Source organism: Lobosporangium transversale (assembly GCF_002105155.1).
Source record: "Lobosporangium transversale strain NRRL 3116 chromosome Unknown BCR41scaffold_60, whole genome shotgun sequence".
NCBI lineage: Eukaryota > Fungi > Mortierellomycota > Mortierellomycetes > Mortierellales > Mortierellaceae > Lobosporangium > Lobosporangium transversale.
The window spans coordinates 226,150-242,085 of NW_019029038.1; the positions used below are offsets into that span (position 1 = coordinate 226,150).

Sequence of the window (15,936 nt, forward strand, 5' to 3'; positions counted from 1 at the left end):
TACGCAAGACAACAAGAACATGTTCACGATTTACCGCAATTACAAGTGCATATCTTTCAAACACGACATCAAGGCCTCCTAATTAAGAAAAGTATTGGTTTCCTTGCAGCATCCATAAAATGATGAAGCATATCTTGGGATAGCCCGCACAGGAGGATCCCGAACAAGTTTTTATAATGAGTAAGAGTTCTTTAATTTAAATATGATCAATGGTAATATAAACAAATACTAAAAGGTACAAGATTGCTTAGAGCAGATAGCCCATCATGGTCACTGCTGCTACTAGAATAGCCACAAGAGCACTATGCGATGGCAACTGGGCCATTGCCGCATTTGAAGATGTATCGGTAGGCGTAGGTTCCTTAGAAGGGGTTTTATCTGTCTTATCACCCTTTGGCGTTGGCTTAGGAGGAGGAGGTACACGGTCTTGAGTCGTGTTCTGGTATTGAATGTTGAGTTGCTTAGCAACAAGCGCAGACATGTCACCGATCCAACCCTTGAGTGATGTCTGCATGTCTTTGGTCCTTATTTCCAAGTTATTGTGGAAGTCTTCGACTGTGAAGCCAGTATCTTTGCCTGGACCAGTTCTAACAATTGCCCTGTCCCATGTGTAATCTTCCAATAACATCTGATTATAGGCTGCAATACGGGGGAACAGGACATATGGGTTATAGGCCCAACCAACGATGTCTTTGAGTGTTTGCTCAAAAAGTGCATTGATTTCTTTGTTCTTGATGATCAGTTTGGAGACCAAAGGATGATCAGGCTGGAAGCTGTAAACAGTTTGATATGGCGAGATGATGTTGGTTGGGAATCGGTTACCGAACGTGCCATCAAAGTCAGTAGGGACCCACTGCCATTTTCCTTGAGTACCGAGTGTAGGATTAAAGTAAATGAAGTAATTAGAACCAGCCATCCAGTAGTTGTCATAGGTGCCTCCGAGGTATTCCATGGCCATGTTGCGCAGGAAGCCATCAAGATCCAAACGCGTGTTGTTCCAATAACCAACGGGGTCAGGTGTATTGACAGGATCAAAGTCCCTAAGGTCAGCCATGAACTGAATAAGTTGTGCCATGGGGTTCGTTGGAGGGTTGTTGCCCAGGTTGATGCTTTCGTAAACTTCAGGGTCGTAATCTGAAGTGTTGGTTCCCTTGAAGATAAGGTCTGCTCGGTTATTACGGGCAGGGGAGCTATTCTAAAAGTCATATAAATAATATGCAAAAAAAAAGAGGTTAAGTTTTTTTTTTTTTTTTTTTTTTTTTTTTTTTTTTCCTTTCAGTAATGTTAAACCAAATTGCTCAATGTTACCTGCATCAAAGAACCGAGTGGGATTTTGCCATCACCGCCGTGAACAGTTTGCTTGATGAAAGACTTCTTTACATCTTCGACCATCATATACAATCCTCGGGGCTTATTGTTGACGAAGAGTCTCACATATTGGCCCTAAAAGCAATTGGATTATATCGTATAGGCAAAACGAATTTTAGAAATTGTCATGTAAAGGTACTGTCGGGGTTGGGCAGCGATGCTTTGATATTTTTTTTCTTTTACCTGCTGCGTAGGCACACCAACGGAATTAAGCATATCAATGTAGATCTTCTCACGCATGATGGTTGGGTCTGTTACTTCTGAGCGCAGTTTGATGTTGGGTCGAGAGAAGAACGATTGACCGATATCGGTTTCAAATTTAAACCTGTAGGCCTGCTTCTTGTAATCCTTAGAGGATTTGCCTGACGTCTTGAATGAGATATTGGTCTGAGAGTAAATCATCTGGTGGTCAATCCAGCGGAAATTGACAAAGATTTCAGGAGAATCTGGATTTGCATCCAATGCAGCTAACTGAGCAGGGTCTGCTGTCGCGTGGATGGTTGCGATCTCATCTTCGTTGAAGACCTTAGTGTATGATGGCCAAGTTGCGAGGTAAACATAAGGGATATGAGGCAGAGTCCACTTAGTAGTCTTGCGCTCAAAGAACTCGTTATAGGTGTGTGTGTCGTTGCTGTTAGGAAGTGTCCGGGTGAAGTTTTCGGCCTTGACGGATGTACCTTCGGCATTGAGCTCGACGTATTGATAATTCACTGAAGAGGTTGTTCCTGGAACGGTACCAGACCAGACAGGGAAGGTAGTGTCATTGGTGGAGAGCTTTGTAATTTTACCATCAACCGACACTCCAAAACTGCCGTTATCAGTTGAGGGATAGCCAACGACATTGAAGGTGACTGAAGGTTGCACCAAAAAAAAAAAAAAAAAAAAAAAAAAAAAAAAGTCAGATCAAGTCTCTAACGAATAAAGAATGGGCACAATCGAGCAGGTGTGGAATGCTCGTGTGACATTCTCATGCCAAAGAAAGAAAAACAAACTTACTGTCTGCAAAGGCAGTTGTTGCAAGGACCAGTAGGCCTGCGAGAGAGGCTCGAAGACCAACCATGGTTATGGAATGGATGGGATGAATACAGATGTGAGGGGAGGAAGAGGAGCGAAGGAGAAAGAATAAAAAAGATCCAATCTCCTTGTCGAGGAAGTTGAGGGTTTTATAAAAGACCGGACGGGTACTATACCAGAGCCTCCTCGGGAGAAATGAAGAAAATATTAAAACGCAGGAGTGGGGGTTCTTTGGGTCTTTGGGGGGGCTCGAAAACTGAAGTTGAATGAATGGAAAAAAATGAGCAGCAACAAGTAAACAGCACGCAGTATCGCAGTATAGTACATGAATACCCAAATATTCAATCACCAAGTCTGCGAGCCAGAACAGCGGGGCGATACCCTTCTCTTTTCATCACTTTTTCCCTTTCCCCTTTTTCTTGCTCTGTCTCCCTTTCCAAAAGGTCCTCGCCTCCCGGGGAGGCGAGAGATGCATCGTTGACTTTTCGTTTGGTTTCTCATAGAGTTTTTCTTAGCTTTCCTTTGGATCATGCATGTGCATGGCACATTCAGGTCAATGCATTAGTTTCCCCTGAAATTTTCTCTTCACAATTTCAGTTGGCAATCGATGGAGTATAAACTTCGCCATTACAACACTCATATCTCATATCACACGAGGCTGTTTATATTTATTGAAATTTTAATCATTTAAGAGCATTTGCTTCCCCGTTCCTGAGTAAGAAGACTGAACGTTAAAATGCACGGGAATTGATCTAACGTGTAATCTAGCCCGTTGCAGTTCAACCTCACATCCTCTCATCCTGTACACTTACGTATTCTTTAGGTGGAAAAAAAAAGGAAACTATAACCCAATCTCAATAAAACTTACATTTCAACATGCGGTCTTTTTTTTTTTTTTTCTTTGCATTGACATGAATACTAGAGTTCAAAAAAGAAAGGTGTATGAGTGCATGGTGCATGGGATACATACGGTTCTACTGCTTCAGTTGCAGAATCAGGGCAGGCATGAATGTTTTGATATTCAATATTTGTTTACACAACATTGTCTAAATATACATATAAATATTTTTTTATTTATTTTTTTTTGGAATAGGATTTCTAGATCAAAACGAATCGAATCAATGGAATCAACGCTATTGCGCCTTTTCGTTTTTTTTATTTTATTTTATTTTTTTTTTTCACACTCCTTTCTGCAGATACTTTTTGCTATCTATTTCATGCCTAAGAAATGAGAGGAAACTGGAAATAAAGATGATTCTTTCTAATGAATCACTAATAGAAAGAATTGAGTACATACACTGAATTTTGTAAAATGTGTGGTGTCGACAGGTTGAAAAATGCAATGTATCTTAACAATGTTATCTCTTTACTACGTATTTTTGATACGATGTACATTCATACATTGAGTATGTATTCTTATGGCCGGATGCTGTCATTCTCACGACATACGAAGTAAATATAAATAAAGCCAGGTCCCACCAAAGGTACAGTGTTTTAAACATTCTTATTATGAGTACATGTATGGTTTGCGCATGAAGAAGGGCTGCCTCCAGGATAGGGGTGAGGAGAATGGGTGTGACATCAGAATAAACAGATTGTGGATTGCAGACAGAGCGCAAAGCGTAACTGCCAAAAGCTCTTGACGCGACAGAGATGAATAACTGGAACATCCAAGATCCTCTGTTCATGCTACATGTACACGTACGACAATAATGATTATATTTGTCTGCCACGCTTCGGGCCAGTGCTGACAAACAAATGAATTAATTTATCAAGTTAAATCGATCTGAAATGAAATTCTACCATTCAAACGCTTTCATATCATATCAAGATGGCGAGAGGTTGCATTCCGTCCTAGCAAATACAGGGCTCAGTTTGCACGTGACCATAGGCCGTTCAGGCACAGACTACAGAAAACAGAAAAACAACTGCATTAATGTCTGTTCATAGTCGAGTTGTCAAGTGTAAGAGATAATTGTAATAATGCTCATGGCCGTAAATGAGTAATGTATACAACCTCTGTTGGTCTAGATGACTCAAGGGAGCAAAATGGATGGAAAAAAGAAGCGTCCTCATAATCCTTACTGCGAGTCTCAGCCACAAGGAAGTGGAAGGGAATGCCATCGAAATGAAGTGATAAAATGTGCTGAGTGAACATTCATTCTTTCATCCATCAGATTAAATATCAACGCACAGCAATTTAGAAGGCGCAATTTATCATGTCAGGAATCTGTAGAAGTCGTCTCGCTGAGGAAAGGAAACAATGGCGAAAGGATCACCCATTTGTAGGTGATTTTCATAAATGCAATCACTCTTCATTGAGCCTTGATGCGTGGCAAGAATCTTGACATCGAAACCACGACAGCATTAAAAAACGTCATAGTTCATGCAATAGAATTCTATCCATACATATGCATAACATTGTACTGTATACCCATACATCCTGAATGTTGTTGAATAGGGCTTCTATGCAAGGCCAGACAAGAAGCAGGATGGCACTCTGGATCTTATGAACTGGCAGGTCGGCATTCCAGGCAAAGCAAATGTAAGTAGCTTGTGAGGCATTTGTTGTAATTTGTAATCTTAATCTTGGATAGATATACTGATTAGCGTATCTCCACTATTATATTCGGGTAGACGCCCTGGGAAGGAGGAGTCTACAAGCTTGTGTTGATTTTCCCAGAAGGTAACTCATGAGACGGCCGTGGTCATACCATCAGTTTTCACTGAATTTTGAGCATAGGAGCTAATCCGTTTTTTTCCTTCTCTTTTTGCTATTAGATTATCCTAGCAAGCCTCCAAAGTGTAGGATGCTTTTTATATATCGAGACATGCAAGGGTTGCGTTTATTGAATATAGATGTTTTGTATCCTAAAAACTAAAATGGCTATTGCGGACTATAGGTAAATTTGTTCCACCACTTTTTCATCCAAATGTTTATCCTTCAGGGACTGTATGTCTGTCAATCTTGAATGAAGAAGAAGGCTGGAAGCCCGCTATTACTATTAAGCAGGTCAGTAAGAGAATGTTTAGATTGTATGGCCATAACATCGGATGACACTAATAAAATGAATGGCATAATAAGTAGGAACTGATCCCACTATTTTATTTTATTGTTTTAGATCCTGCTTGGTATCCAAGACTTGCTTAATGATCCAAATCCGGAAAGTCCTGCTCAATCTGAAGCATATGTTATGTTCAAGTATGTCACATCAAGAAAGAAAAAAACAGCAGTGGGATAATGTTGCATGGGCTTAGGAAGCTCTTGTTTCAGTTTGTATCGACTAACTTGGATTGTTTAAAATGAACAACTTGGCACCGTAATAGGAAGGATAAAGTCAGTTACGAGAAGCGTGTGCGGCAACAGGCCAAAGAGAACGCACCATGATAGCGCATCACGGAGATGAACCCAAAAGACTAGAACGATGCAGGGGTTTAGCATTTTCATTATTGAGATATATTCCATTCTCTCACTCTCTCTCTTTTTTTTTTTTTTTTTTTAAAAAAAAACTTTTTTTGTTCTCTATGCTGGAGATAATTTTTTAACCTTTCACTTTCATTCTCTCTTTCAATCTTCTCTTCGCGTATGATACCATTGGATTGAATGAAATGTATTCAACTAAGATGCATATAGGTCTTGAAAGCCTAGAAAAGGAAAGAATGAAGAAATAAAATATTACCGAATATCAATGCATGGCACTGCGCAGAATGTAGCTGTGTTTGGCATTTAGAAATGAATATGAGGAGCATGTAACGTGGATGTTTGTGCAGCTTGTGATGACTTGAAATAACTGTTCATATGAATATTATTATTGTCATTGCTGCTTTTCTTTTCTTTTCTTTTCTTTTTTTTTTTTAATTTCTTACAATTCTTTTTCTTTTCTTTCCTGTCAGTTCTTCTTTCTTCCTTTTTCTTTCTTCTTTTACTCACATTTCTCTATCTTAACTCATCTTCTATTCTTCACTTCATTTCTTGTCTTCTTTTCCGCCATTACATCGCATATAAAGTTGCTATATGCAAGCTACTGTACTGCACTGCATTACCGACTGACTATTTTGCCGCTCCTGTTTACGCCGCCAAAACTCTTCGAGTCTATTTAGTCTATTTCCCTTTCACTTTCCTCTGTGCGTCTTTTATCAGCCTATCGGCCTATTTCTTACTCACGGATCAAACGCCTTTTTCACTCTCTTGCTAAAACTGAATCGAATAGGCTTGCTTGTTGTTTCTCAAAGCAACCATCTTGGTAAGGAAAAACATACTTTTGCAACATCTCTTCCCATTTTGTACTACCCCAATAGTTTCATTTATTTTGGCGGGAAATTCGGAGAGGCTGCATGAATGATAATCGTCCTGCGCGTTAATCAGTGACCAGGAATTGCATAGATTTTATTTATTTATTGTTTTAAAAATCATCGAAACAAATGTCGCATGTATTTTATCTTCAAGAACCAAACTGACCTAAGAATAAAGGTGTTCTTCTCAAACCCTTGAAGTTACTGAAAAGGACTGCTAACGTGGAAACCGCGATGGAACATCGTGCTCCGACGCCACCATCCCCTGTGCCTACTGCAGCATCGATCGATGATTCTATCTTAATAATGCAACGAAACGGCGGAAGGCCACAGCTCTCTAGACGATTCTCATGCCCACGCTCCGAAGCAAGTGACAATTTCTTGAGCGAAGCCACTGGTAAGTGAAGCAAAATGGGTAATGCTGCGCCTTCCTCGTGTACACATGTCTAATTTTATCCTGTTGATATGCTGACCACACAAAAATGTTTGTGATACAAGCACGGCTGGCTCTGAGTGGTGGAGCCATGACAGTCTCTCCCATGGAACAGGACAGATCAAAGTCTCAAGAATCTGTCCAGTCTCATCACAGTCATCCACCGCATCATGTCAATAGCGATGATGACGTTCAGTATCACCGAATGTCCCAAGGCCGCATAATAGATGATACATATGAGCAAGCATCAGAACAGGGGTCCTGTAATGGATCCGAGGCCGATTGGGACCAGGGAAATGCTGATTTGAACAGCCGAGAGCAGAGGCCAAGAGGCGAACCACAGGCATGCCTCTTTGTTGCAAGGTAATAATTGTATGATACTGTACCTTTTTTTTTTTTTTTTTCTTCAAAAAAAAAAAAAAAAAAAAAAAAAAAAAGAACTTAAACACTGCCAGGCTCCGCCTCTTCACCTTCAAAGCTTGGCTGCTTCACGAACTGATATACAATTGGTGGAGTCCGTCACGAAGCACTTCGAGCGATGGGGGCCGCTATTGAACGTCAAGGTTCTTAAGGATTGGATGCAGCGACCTTATTCGTTTGTGCAGTTTGAGGTGCGGCTAAAGCTGATGCTTGTTGAATCGAATGCTTAAGAAGGCCGTGCAATGTGTCAGAGCTTATGCTCCACCTGATCCTGACTTTTAATACGTAATAATAATAGCATATTCAAGATGCACAAAGAGCAATGATTGAAGCACAGAACACGCTTATTGACGGCAGACACATTCGGATTGAGCAAGCACGCGTCAACCGCACCCTTTTTCTCCTCCGCTTTGGCCGCGCAGCAACAGAGCAGGTATCAGTGCCTCATTGCGGTGCATAATGTTACTATGCTTTGATTAAAGCATATGGATGACATTTGAATTTAAACTAATCGTTTTGCGTCGTTTGTGTATGTTAGGACCTTATTGACGTTTTGGAGCAATACGGTCCTGTTGAAAACGTATCTATCTTCCAGGACCTGGGGCCCGCGAAAAACAAACGATATGCTTTTGCAAAGTTTGCGTATCGCGACGACGCGATTAGAGCATATATGGTATACAGCGATAAAGGATTGTCGGCCAGAGTATGGAGTATAGATCTACGCTTGTGCTGATATATATAGTTTTCTGTTATTGTAGTCACTCCGAAATAACTCAAGATGGACAGTTGAATGGGCACCTAATCTTTCCACACAAAACCAATTTGAAAAGGAGTCTGTGTTTGTAGGTCAACTGAATCCAGAATTGACAACCGAGGCTGCTCTCCATGAGCGCTTTAAGCAATATGGCGGTATTCGGCGGGTTCATCTTGTGAAAAGAAATAAGCCAGGGACGAATCGGCCTACTGCCTTTGCATTTATAGAGTTCACGGATGAGCAAGCGGCTAGACAAGCTATAGAGCACGAGGTAAGTTTTTTTTTTTGTTCGCGTGGACTGAGATTAAAACGCAAACTCGACTGTTTGAATGTAAGTATGGGTATGGGCGTGATAGTGTAATGCTAAATAACACAACGAGCTCGATATTAGCATAATACCTTATTTTTCGGTTCAGTGATCCGTGTCCAGCACCGAGAAGCAAGCGAGTATCGTATCCAGCGCCAGAATGCCGCGTTTCAGGCAACACAGCATCTTAATACACCGCACGCCATTGGACCCCCTCCCATCAACATGCCCGCACCTGTCATTAATGCGTCTGAATATAGAGGAGCATATTTGCCCTACCGTGGGCCAAGGGGCGGAAGACCTATGTATTATGCCGCATACTATGCATACCCTCCAGCAGGGATTCCAATAGCAGGGCCAGGGTTCCTACCCCAGACGCAACCTAGGGCCATGTACGTCTCGCCGGGTGGGCTACTTCGGGCACCTACTAGAACACCTGAGACTAACCAAACTTACTACCAAAGGGGTATTCCTTATAGCACACATACAGGACACCAGGTACCTATTTGTCGACGATGCACGCTATGAAGGCCTTGTGGCGGAAGTTGTCAAATTGATCCTGGTCTGCTTTTTTTTTTTTTTTTTTTTTTTTTTTGTAGTCAATAGCTTCAGATCAATTCGGGTCCAGCCAAGAGATGGGTACAAATATCGATAAGAGTCAATTATCTATGGTCGTAACCATCATCACCTAAGTAGTTAATCCCGTCTCTTGTTACTGACATGATGTTTGAATATTATATTGATTTACAGCCCAACAAAATTATGAATACACTCCCTATATACAATCACCTGAAGGAGTGTATTATCCGTCTCCTGTCCCAGCTCGTGTCTACCTGTATGACCAAAGCTCACCTGTGGGCACTATGGCCCCAGTAGGCATTAATGGGGTACCAATAAATCCTGCTTTACAAGCGACGTCATCCGTGACTCCAACCAGTGCTATATGGCGTAGTTCGACTCGCCAGGGCTCATTTGATAGATCAGGACATGATTTGGTAGACCCTCAAGTGCCTTCTGGGGACTCAAGTCAAGTACGTTCTATGGATGCAGGCCCCTCAACTGCAAGACCATCCCCGCCACTTGACTCTCATACCTTATCTCGCAGCGTTGTTTAAAAGGGAGTAATGCCTGATCAGGGATGTCTTGGTAGCCTTCACACCATACACAAAAACATTTTAAATGACTAATAGTTATCCTCAGATGGCCCTTGGCCAGTGAAAGGCAATTTCGCTAAGGTTATTAACATCAGCTTGATATGGTAGTAAATTTACCTTGCGCCATCTTGCTTTCCGTTCGCCTGTGCAGAGTATTACAAAGTTTCTTTCGTTTGCTTTTTTTTTTTTTTTTTTTTTTTTTGAAACTCATACTTCTCGAATGCTTCATTCAGTCATTTTAGTATCTGAACAGAGAAAGAATTAAACAAAAAAGATCCCGTTGATTAACGAGAGACACAAAATCAAGAAGTAATCGCTGTTTGAGGTTGTTATTTATATATGGTAATGTCTATGATATGTATAAGTGAGTAGTGCCTAATGCTGCATACGTGCCGCACTATAAAAAATTACGCATTCACAATATCCCTTCCCCGCCTGATGACCAAATCTCCATGTTCAATACCTTCCAACAGCGACACTCCATCCTTTTCAAGTAATTGTTTTCTGACGCCTTCTCTTTCCCAAAGAATATGAATACCCTTGCCCTTGTTGGCCTTAATCTGGGGTTGCTCATTCAGAAGCTCAACCATCTTGACCAGGGTCTCATCTACTTGCTTCATCTCCTGTGGAGCACGCAAACGGCGAGGCTGGAGCATGTGTGTCTCGTTTGAGGTCTTGGCTGTGTGCATGTTTAGCTGGTGGTCCCTAAGAGAATTATGGAAGGCGAGGGCATCTTGGTGTCGAGCGAAGCCCTGGATAGCGACAAGGGGATGCCAGTGGTCTGGGCGTACGTGAGCTGGGCGACGAGTCTCATCTGTGATTTGCTTGAGTGATTGTTTCTATGATAACAATTGTTGGATCAAGAAGTGAAAATGCTTTATCAACATATCCTCGATGTATCTTTTTTTTCTTTTTCTTTTTTGAGAAGGGGAAGGAGGGGGGGGGGGAAGATGTTTGATATACGCATACTGCTTCAATCCTAATCGGCTACGTTCAATAGAAGCCTTTGATATGTATCTCTAGTGCAGTAACAGCGTTGTTCTTAGTACTGGACTGCTACTAATCTTTGACGATCCGTGTCTCATAGCCAACAGGTCCAGGGTGGGCCACACGTTCCCATGTGCTACGGCGATATATGTCCAAGGCCAGTTGTCTAGATTACATCAACCTCAACATGTCCATTATATGATAGGTGATGCTCTGCCTTTCTTTTCTGTTCTTTTTTCCTGACTCATTTCGTATTGCAAAGGCCTCGTGCTTTTGTTCCTAGCGCTCTAGTGCTTTGGTATTCCCCCTTTCAAATAAAAAATAGACAGTTGGGCTCATTGCTAGGTTTGTATAAAGCTATACCTCGACCGAGTTTTTGAGTGATACAAGGACTTGCGAGGTCTGAATATGACGGAAGAGATAGACAGTCTTAGAAGAAGCGGATGTGCCAGGATTGGTCTTTGTAGCGACAGCTTTGGCTGCTCCTGTTACTGCTGAAGCGGACATGACAATGTCGTTTTAGTCGAATGGAAGAATGATGCAACAAGGGGTTCTTGTTTCCGGCCAGCCATGGAATGGAGGTTGTGACTGTGATCTCACCACTTTGTAAACATTTCTCTCGAAAAAGCGCCACCACTTTTTTTTTTTTTTTTTTTTTTTTCTTCCTCTGGCGAATAACCCATAGTCATCACTTGGACAATACATTACAACTAGCCATGAGTAAGCGGAAAGTAGTGGAAGATGTCGAAATGATCAGTCGCGAGGATGACGAGGATGAATCAGGCTCTGATGGTGACATGGAGGTAAAAAAAAAACTACAAAATATATTGAACAGAAGCCAAAGAGGAGAAAAAAAAAGTAGCACGTCAACGGAGAGTTATCAGGATGTAGGCAGACGAAAATCTACGGATGATGATTTACGCGCTGATTTACTGATCATATCATGTATTCCACAATACACATTGTTAATATAGGATATTATTAACGTTGATTTCGAGTTCTTTAATCCCAAGGAGATCGATTTTCACGCCGTCAAAAACCTTCTTAGCCAGTTTTTTGCTAGTGATGCCATCCTTTTTGGCCTTTCTGAGCTGGCAGACATCATTGTGAGTCAATCCAGTGTAGGCACCACTATCAAAGTTAACGGGGATGATTCCGATCCATATTCTGTCATGACTGTCCTCAATATGAATCAACATATGTACAATACTCATAAGATCACCATAGCCTCCAATGGCTCCTCAGATTCAGCATCATCAGCAGCCACTTCTTCCTCATCCTCATCAGCAGCATTAAAGCCAAGCCAGGCAATGGTTCAGATCCGTGACTATGTATTTACAAAGTCTAAGCAGAACGAGAAGCTGCATGTCAAGCTTAAAGAATTACTAAGTGCTGGATCAAGTAAGGAAGTCGGATTGATCATTAGCGAGAGATTCATCAATATGCCCGTTGAAACAGCTCCTCCTATGTGGAGAATGTTGTTAGAGGAAGTTAAAGATGCAGTTGAAAGAGTATGTATTTTTTTCTTCATGACGGATCAGAGTTTGGAAGCAGTCTTTGTGATCTAACAATAATCCAATTGAACAATATCAAATGATTTTATAGGGATTGCCTTTCAACTTTGAATACTACCTTCTTCTCTGCCCGACTTATCACGAAGTTGCACCCAAGACTGATTTCGATGAAGATACGCCCAAGCCTTCGAGAAAGAAGGCAAAAATGGTAAGGACTATTTCATATATTGTACAGTCATACAACTAAAAAAAAGGAAGGAAAACAAATGTGTATAAAGAAGTCTCTCAACATTCTATCAATCAATTGTCATATGAATATTTGTATATAGGTTGACCCAGTAACGTTCTTCTTCCACCCTGAGGAAGAGATGTTGCAGCAGTACGCCGAATTCACGCAGGACTTTAAGTTGACTACACCACCAACTGTTGCAGAATCCAGAAATACATTCGAAGATTATGGTATCGCTCCCGCGCGTCGGATGATGCTAATTCATAGGGACAAGATCCCAGAGGTTGTCCAGCTTATGACTAATAATTCCCAATGGTAGTGAATTTAATTGCATATCTAATACAACTTTGTCACCAAAATACCTTTACAGGAAGTTAATATTAGGTGTAGGCATTTCATGATGGCAGTATTGGTGAAAATACGTTTAAGGTTTTTTTTAGTTATTTTTCATTGGATTTTATACTGAGACAGTAAGCCTTTACCTGGTATGGATCCAGGCTTTTCATGAGGCCTTTCCTTTTAGTAATGTTCGTAGCGGACTGTAACTGCTGTTGACATTGCTGTATAATTATATCATCGGCTCATTTGGATTTTGGGACACTGCTCTTTTTCTGAGGTACTGGAGATCTGTCTGTTTGAAAAGGACTATGAGGTTCAATATGGGTTTCGTGTCGGTTCTGCCGGGGATCCATTGGAGTAGAGAGAGCAACACGCGGGTCAATAGGTGGAAGAATAGGATATGATCGTCGCGAATATGGTGAGTGACGCATAGCATATGCCCGAGGAGATGGAAGAGATCGCTCATAAGTATCTTTACACCAAATGTTTGAGGTTGGCGATCGTTCATCCTTATATCTTGGCGCTAAAGCATAGTTTGTTGGTGCAATACGTATTGGGGGTGGAGGTGAGCGATAGCGACCACTCGGATGGCGTTTTGGTTGTTCATAAGGCCAGTTATTCCAGTAAGGAGCTTTAGGAACTCTATAACCTTTATTCCCTTGCCATGAATCAATGGGCCGTGATGGGGGTCGGGGTGGGAGCGGAAAAGATTTGCGTGATGTAGGCGGCGAAGGCGGTGGAGGTGATCGCAGAACCCTTCTTTCTGTTTTTGCCTTTTCCTCTCTGTGAGTATCGTTATCTGACCCTTGCTCAAGATCGACCTGGCCACTATCCTTAAAGTCCTGTTTGGGCCCTACGCTTTGGAGTTCTAAATCTTTGACTTTATCAACTATTTGGATGTATGGGTCCAATTTGCCATGACTATTCAGTAACGGTTCGTTGAGTGGCATCTTCCCTCGCTGTATTTCCGTGCTGATGTCCATATTAACGTCTTCTGCGGGCTGGAACGGCTCTTGTTTTATGACGAGTACTTCCGTTCCGCAATCAGTAACACCTGGTGCCATCATACTCAAATTTAACAATGGTCTAACAAAGCAATGTGGATGTAATGGTGTTAGCTGTCAATGTGCTATCAATGCACGGACTTTAGCAAAATGAACCGGGATTTACATACTTCGCCATTGATTCTACGCTGCAGTCCAAGTCCTCTATGTCCATGTCAGATTCATGTTTTTCTACAGTGTCTTGTTGAAAGTCATAGAGCGCGATATTCATCAAATTAAGCTCTAATGTACTGTCCTTTTCGTGATCGATGTTGTGTGTTAATGATGTCGACACTTCACTTAAAGAGGCGCTAATTGGTTATAGCAGAAGTAATAGAATATATAGATAGGGTCAGATGCTCGTTGAATGATTATGATGCATTATGTACTCATGCGGCATGACCCTGATATATTATGGTCTGTAAATTACTTGACGGAATCTTGCTCCATAAAGAGATCACATATCGATCGCCCAAAGTGTGTCGCAAGCTCATCGCCATTGCGACGAATAAGGGCGTATGTGGGTAAGGAAAGTTTTTCCTGAACTGTCTGGAAGGAAATGGACGATCTTGCGAGCAAAATCATGGAAGGGGGTTTTTTTTAAAAAAAAAAAAAAAAAAAAAGAAAAGTAAGGATCTGCATCTTTGAACATATCACAGCATGATGTTTAAAAACTATAGTTGTTATACCTAGAAATCCATTCCAGTTGCATCCACTGCCGATATTTCGAGCGGTCGAAAATGGTTCTCGCGGCAGGCCAAGTGATTGGTGACGCCATTCGCGCAATTCCACAAAAACTTCTTGACATACTTGAAGTAAAGATGATGAAGACCGATCTGGATTCCTATCAATTGATCATAAAAGGAGTATGAAAGAAATCAAATATAAATTTTATTATTTTCGCAATGATCTTTAATTCCAAGTGAATTAGTAGCCTTTGAAAACTCACGTCGTATGCTTTTCGAAATGATTCGTCATACAATGGATTTGTAGGCCAGATATTCTAATAAAAAAAATAAAAACCAATGATATGATCGATAAGCATCTTTTTGATTATGGAGCTATCATGAGAAGAGGAACACAAGCAAGTAAACCAGCAAATATAGTTTGTAAAAATTCAATTAAAGTAAGATAATACCTCCCGCTGTGCGACATTGAGATCTGATTCCTTGCATCTTATGTAAAAATATCGCTCTGTTGGTGGTCTTTGTTGACTAGTTTCCGGAATATCATCCTGCTCAAGCATGTCGTTGGGCTGCGGAGGTTGGTTACCAGGGCATGGACTAACCCGCGCCGCAGGAGATAATGGCTTTTCCGCAGAGTCAATTAAGGCTTGGTCGAGTGATGTCTGTTCACAACTAAAATGTGGTTCGTCAAAATCCGCCTTTTTATCTTTATTCTGAGATACTTTGGGAATCCCTGTATTACCCCCATTTGAAGTTTCAGTTGAAGGGGGTGCTAGGAGGGGAGATGGCGAGATCGCATCATCTGCTGGCAATGAAGAAGGTGAAGATGTATCATTGGGCTTGAGCGGATCCGCGTTATATTGTGATGTTATAGTTTCTGGTGTCACCCCGCGAGATAAACTTCCTGCCCTGCTAGTTGTTTCACTTGATGATGTAACGCTTCCTGATCTAATTACTGCCTCGGTTCTAGTTATACTCGAAGACCTGCTCCTTGAATTATGTATTCTTGGCCACTTTCTATCTCTGAAAGAACGAAGCACGGTACTGTCCAGTCGATGTCCTTGTGTTATTGAAGGTGAGCGAGACTGCAGTCTGGTCCTTCTTGGTGAACGAGCCCTATGCTCTAATGCAATACGGTCTAGACTAGCTTCCTGTTCCCAATGTTCTCTTGTCCTTGGGGATCTGCCTCTGCCTCTGTCTCTCTCTTCGGACCTGGACCTGGACCTAGAGCTGGATTGACTCCTAGAACGCTTCCTTGAGCGACTATATGAGCGTCGGTGCGAATCATTACGTTGCGCACTAGGCCGATAGCTGTCGTATCTTCGGTGCATCTGAGGGCAATGGAAACAAGCAAGATTTTTTTTCTCATAAAAAGTTGACAATCGCTTGTCTTTA

General features: G+C 41.5%; 6 protein-coding genes across 6 annotated transcripts; 3 read left to right on the plus strand and 3 right to left on the minus strand.

Moving 5' to 3' along the window:
• Nucleotides 1-189: 189 nt before the first annotated feature.
• BCR41DRAFT_426108 (coth protein-domain-containing protein) lies at nt 190-2,477 on the minus strand. The gene is made up of 4 exons (XM_022030682.1): nt 2,365-2,477; nt 1,552-2,219; nt 1,309-1,443; nt 190-1,195 (listed from the first exon to the last, which is right to left on the minus strand). The coding sequence occupies exons 1-4, from the start codon at nt 2,426-2,428 to the stop codon at nt 248-250; spliced, it is 1,815 nt and encodes a 604-aa protein (XP_021876361.1). The 5' UTR covers nt 2,429-2,477; the 3' UTR covers nt 190-247.
• A 2,061-nt stretch (nt 2,478-4,538) lies between these two features.
• On the plus strand, nt 4,539-5,863 carry BCR41DRAFT_363183 (putative ubiquitin--protein ligase hus5). Its single transcript, XM_022025849.1, has 7 exons — nt 4,539-4,667; nt 4,844-4,927; nt 5,020-5,068; nt 5,164-5,187; nt 5,286-5,395; nt 5,505-5,584; nt 5,710-5,863. Exons 1-7 carry the CDS (start codon nt 4,602-4,604, stop codon nt 5,768-5,770), a joined length of 474 nt encoding a protein of 157 aa, XP_021876362.1. The 5' UTR covers nt 4,539-4,601; the 3' UTR covers nt 5,771-5,863.
• Nucleotides 5,864-6,909: 1,046 nt separating this feature from the next.
• BCR41DRAFT_401321 (hypothetical protein) lies at nt 6,910-9,704 on the plus strand (the record flags this gene model as incomplete). The annotated part of the gene is made up of 9 exons (XM_022029211.1): nt 6,910-7,072; nt 7,174-7,471; nt 7,587-7,719; nt 7,827-7,961; nt 8,067-8,201; nt 8,287-8,553; nt 8,674-9,087; nt 9,189-9,228; nt 9,340-9,704. 9 exons carry the CDS (start codon nt 6,910-6,912, stop codon nt 9,702-9,704), a joined length of 1,950 nt encoding a protein of 649 aa, XP_021876363.1.
• A 353-nt stretch (nt 9,705-10,057) lies between these two features.
• Nucleotides 10,058-11,272, minus strand: BCR41DRAFT_363185 (hypothetical protein). The gene is made up of 2 exons (XM_022025850.1): nt 11,094-11,272; nt 10,058-10,582 (listed from the first exon to the last, which is right to left on the minus strand). Exons 1-2 carry the CDS (start codon nt 11,235-11,237, stop codon nt 10,151-10,153), a joined length of 576 nt encoding a protein of 191 aa, XP_021876364.1. The 5' UTR covers nt 11,238-11,272; the 3' UTR covers nt 10,058-10,150.
• Nucleotides 11,273-11,479: 207 nt separating this feature from the next.
• BCR41DRAFT_379147 (p21-C-terminal region-binding protein-domain-containing protein) lies at nt 11,480-12,792 on the plus strand (the record flags this gene model as incomplete). The annotated part of the gene is made up of 5 exons (XM_022027198.1): nt 11,480-11,533; nt 11,705-11,931; nt 12,034-12,241; nt 12,336-12,452; nt 12,574-12,792. 5 exons carry the CDS (start codon nt 11,480-11,482, stop codon nt 12,790-12,792), a joined length of 825 nt encoding a protein of 274 aa, XP_021876365.1.
• A 38-nt stretch (nt 12,793-12,830) lies between these two features.
• BCR41DRAFT_207813 (hypothetical protein) lies at nt 12,831-13,940 on the minus strand. The gene has a single exon (XM_022019938.1). It carries the CDS (start codon nt 13,877-13,879, stop codon nt 13,055-13,057), a length of 825 nt encoding a protein of 274 aa, XP_021876366.1. The 5' UTR covers nt 13,880-13,940; the 3' UTR covers nt 12,831-13,054.
• Between the last annotated feature and the right edge of the window lie 1,996 nt (nt 13,941-15,936).

Coding starts and splice junctions, on each gene's coding strand:
- BCR41DRAFT_426108 (XM_022030682.1), bottom strand. CDS start 2,428: ATGGTTGGTCTTCGAGCCTCTCTCGCAGGCCTACTGGTCCTTGCAACA. Junction 2,220..2,364: donor AACAACTGCCTTTGCAGACA/GTAAGTTTGTTT, acceptor TGCAACCTTCAG/TCACCTTCAATGTCGTTGGC. Junction 1,444..1,551: donor TTGGTGTGCCTACGCAGCAG/GTAAAAGAAAAA, acceptor AATTGCTTTTAG/GGCCAATATGTGAGACTCTT.
- BCR41DRAFT_363183 (XM_022025849.1), top strand. CDS start 4,602: ATGTCAGGAATCTGTAGAAGTCGTCTCGCTGAGGAAAGGAAACAATGG. Junction 4,928..5,019: donor GCATTCCAGGCAAAGCAAAT/GTAAGTAGCTTG, acceptor ATATTCGGGTAG/ACGCCCTGGGAAGGAGGAGT. Junction 5,069..5,163: donor TGTGTTGATTTTCCCAGAAG/GTAACTCATGAG, acceptor TTTTGCTATTAG/ATTATCCTAGCAAGCCTCCA.
- BCR41DRAFT_363185 (XM_022025850.1), bottom strand. CDS start 11,237: ATGTCCGCTTCAGCAGTAACAGGAGCAGCCAAAGCTGTCGCTACAAAG. Junction 10,583..11,093: donor CACTCAAAAACTCGGTCGAG/GTATAGCTTTAT, acceptor TTGTTATCATAG/AAACAATCACTCAAGCAAAT.
- BCR41DRAFT_207813 (XM_022019938.1), bottom strand. CDS start 13,879: ATGATGGCACCAGGTGTTACTGATTGCGGAACGGAAGTACTCGTCATA.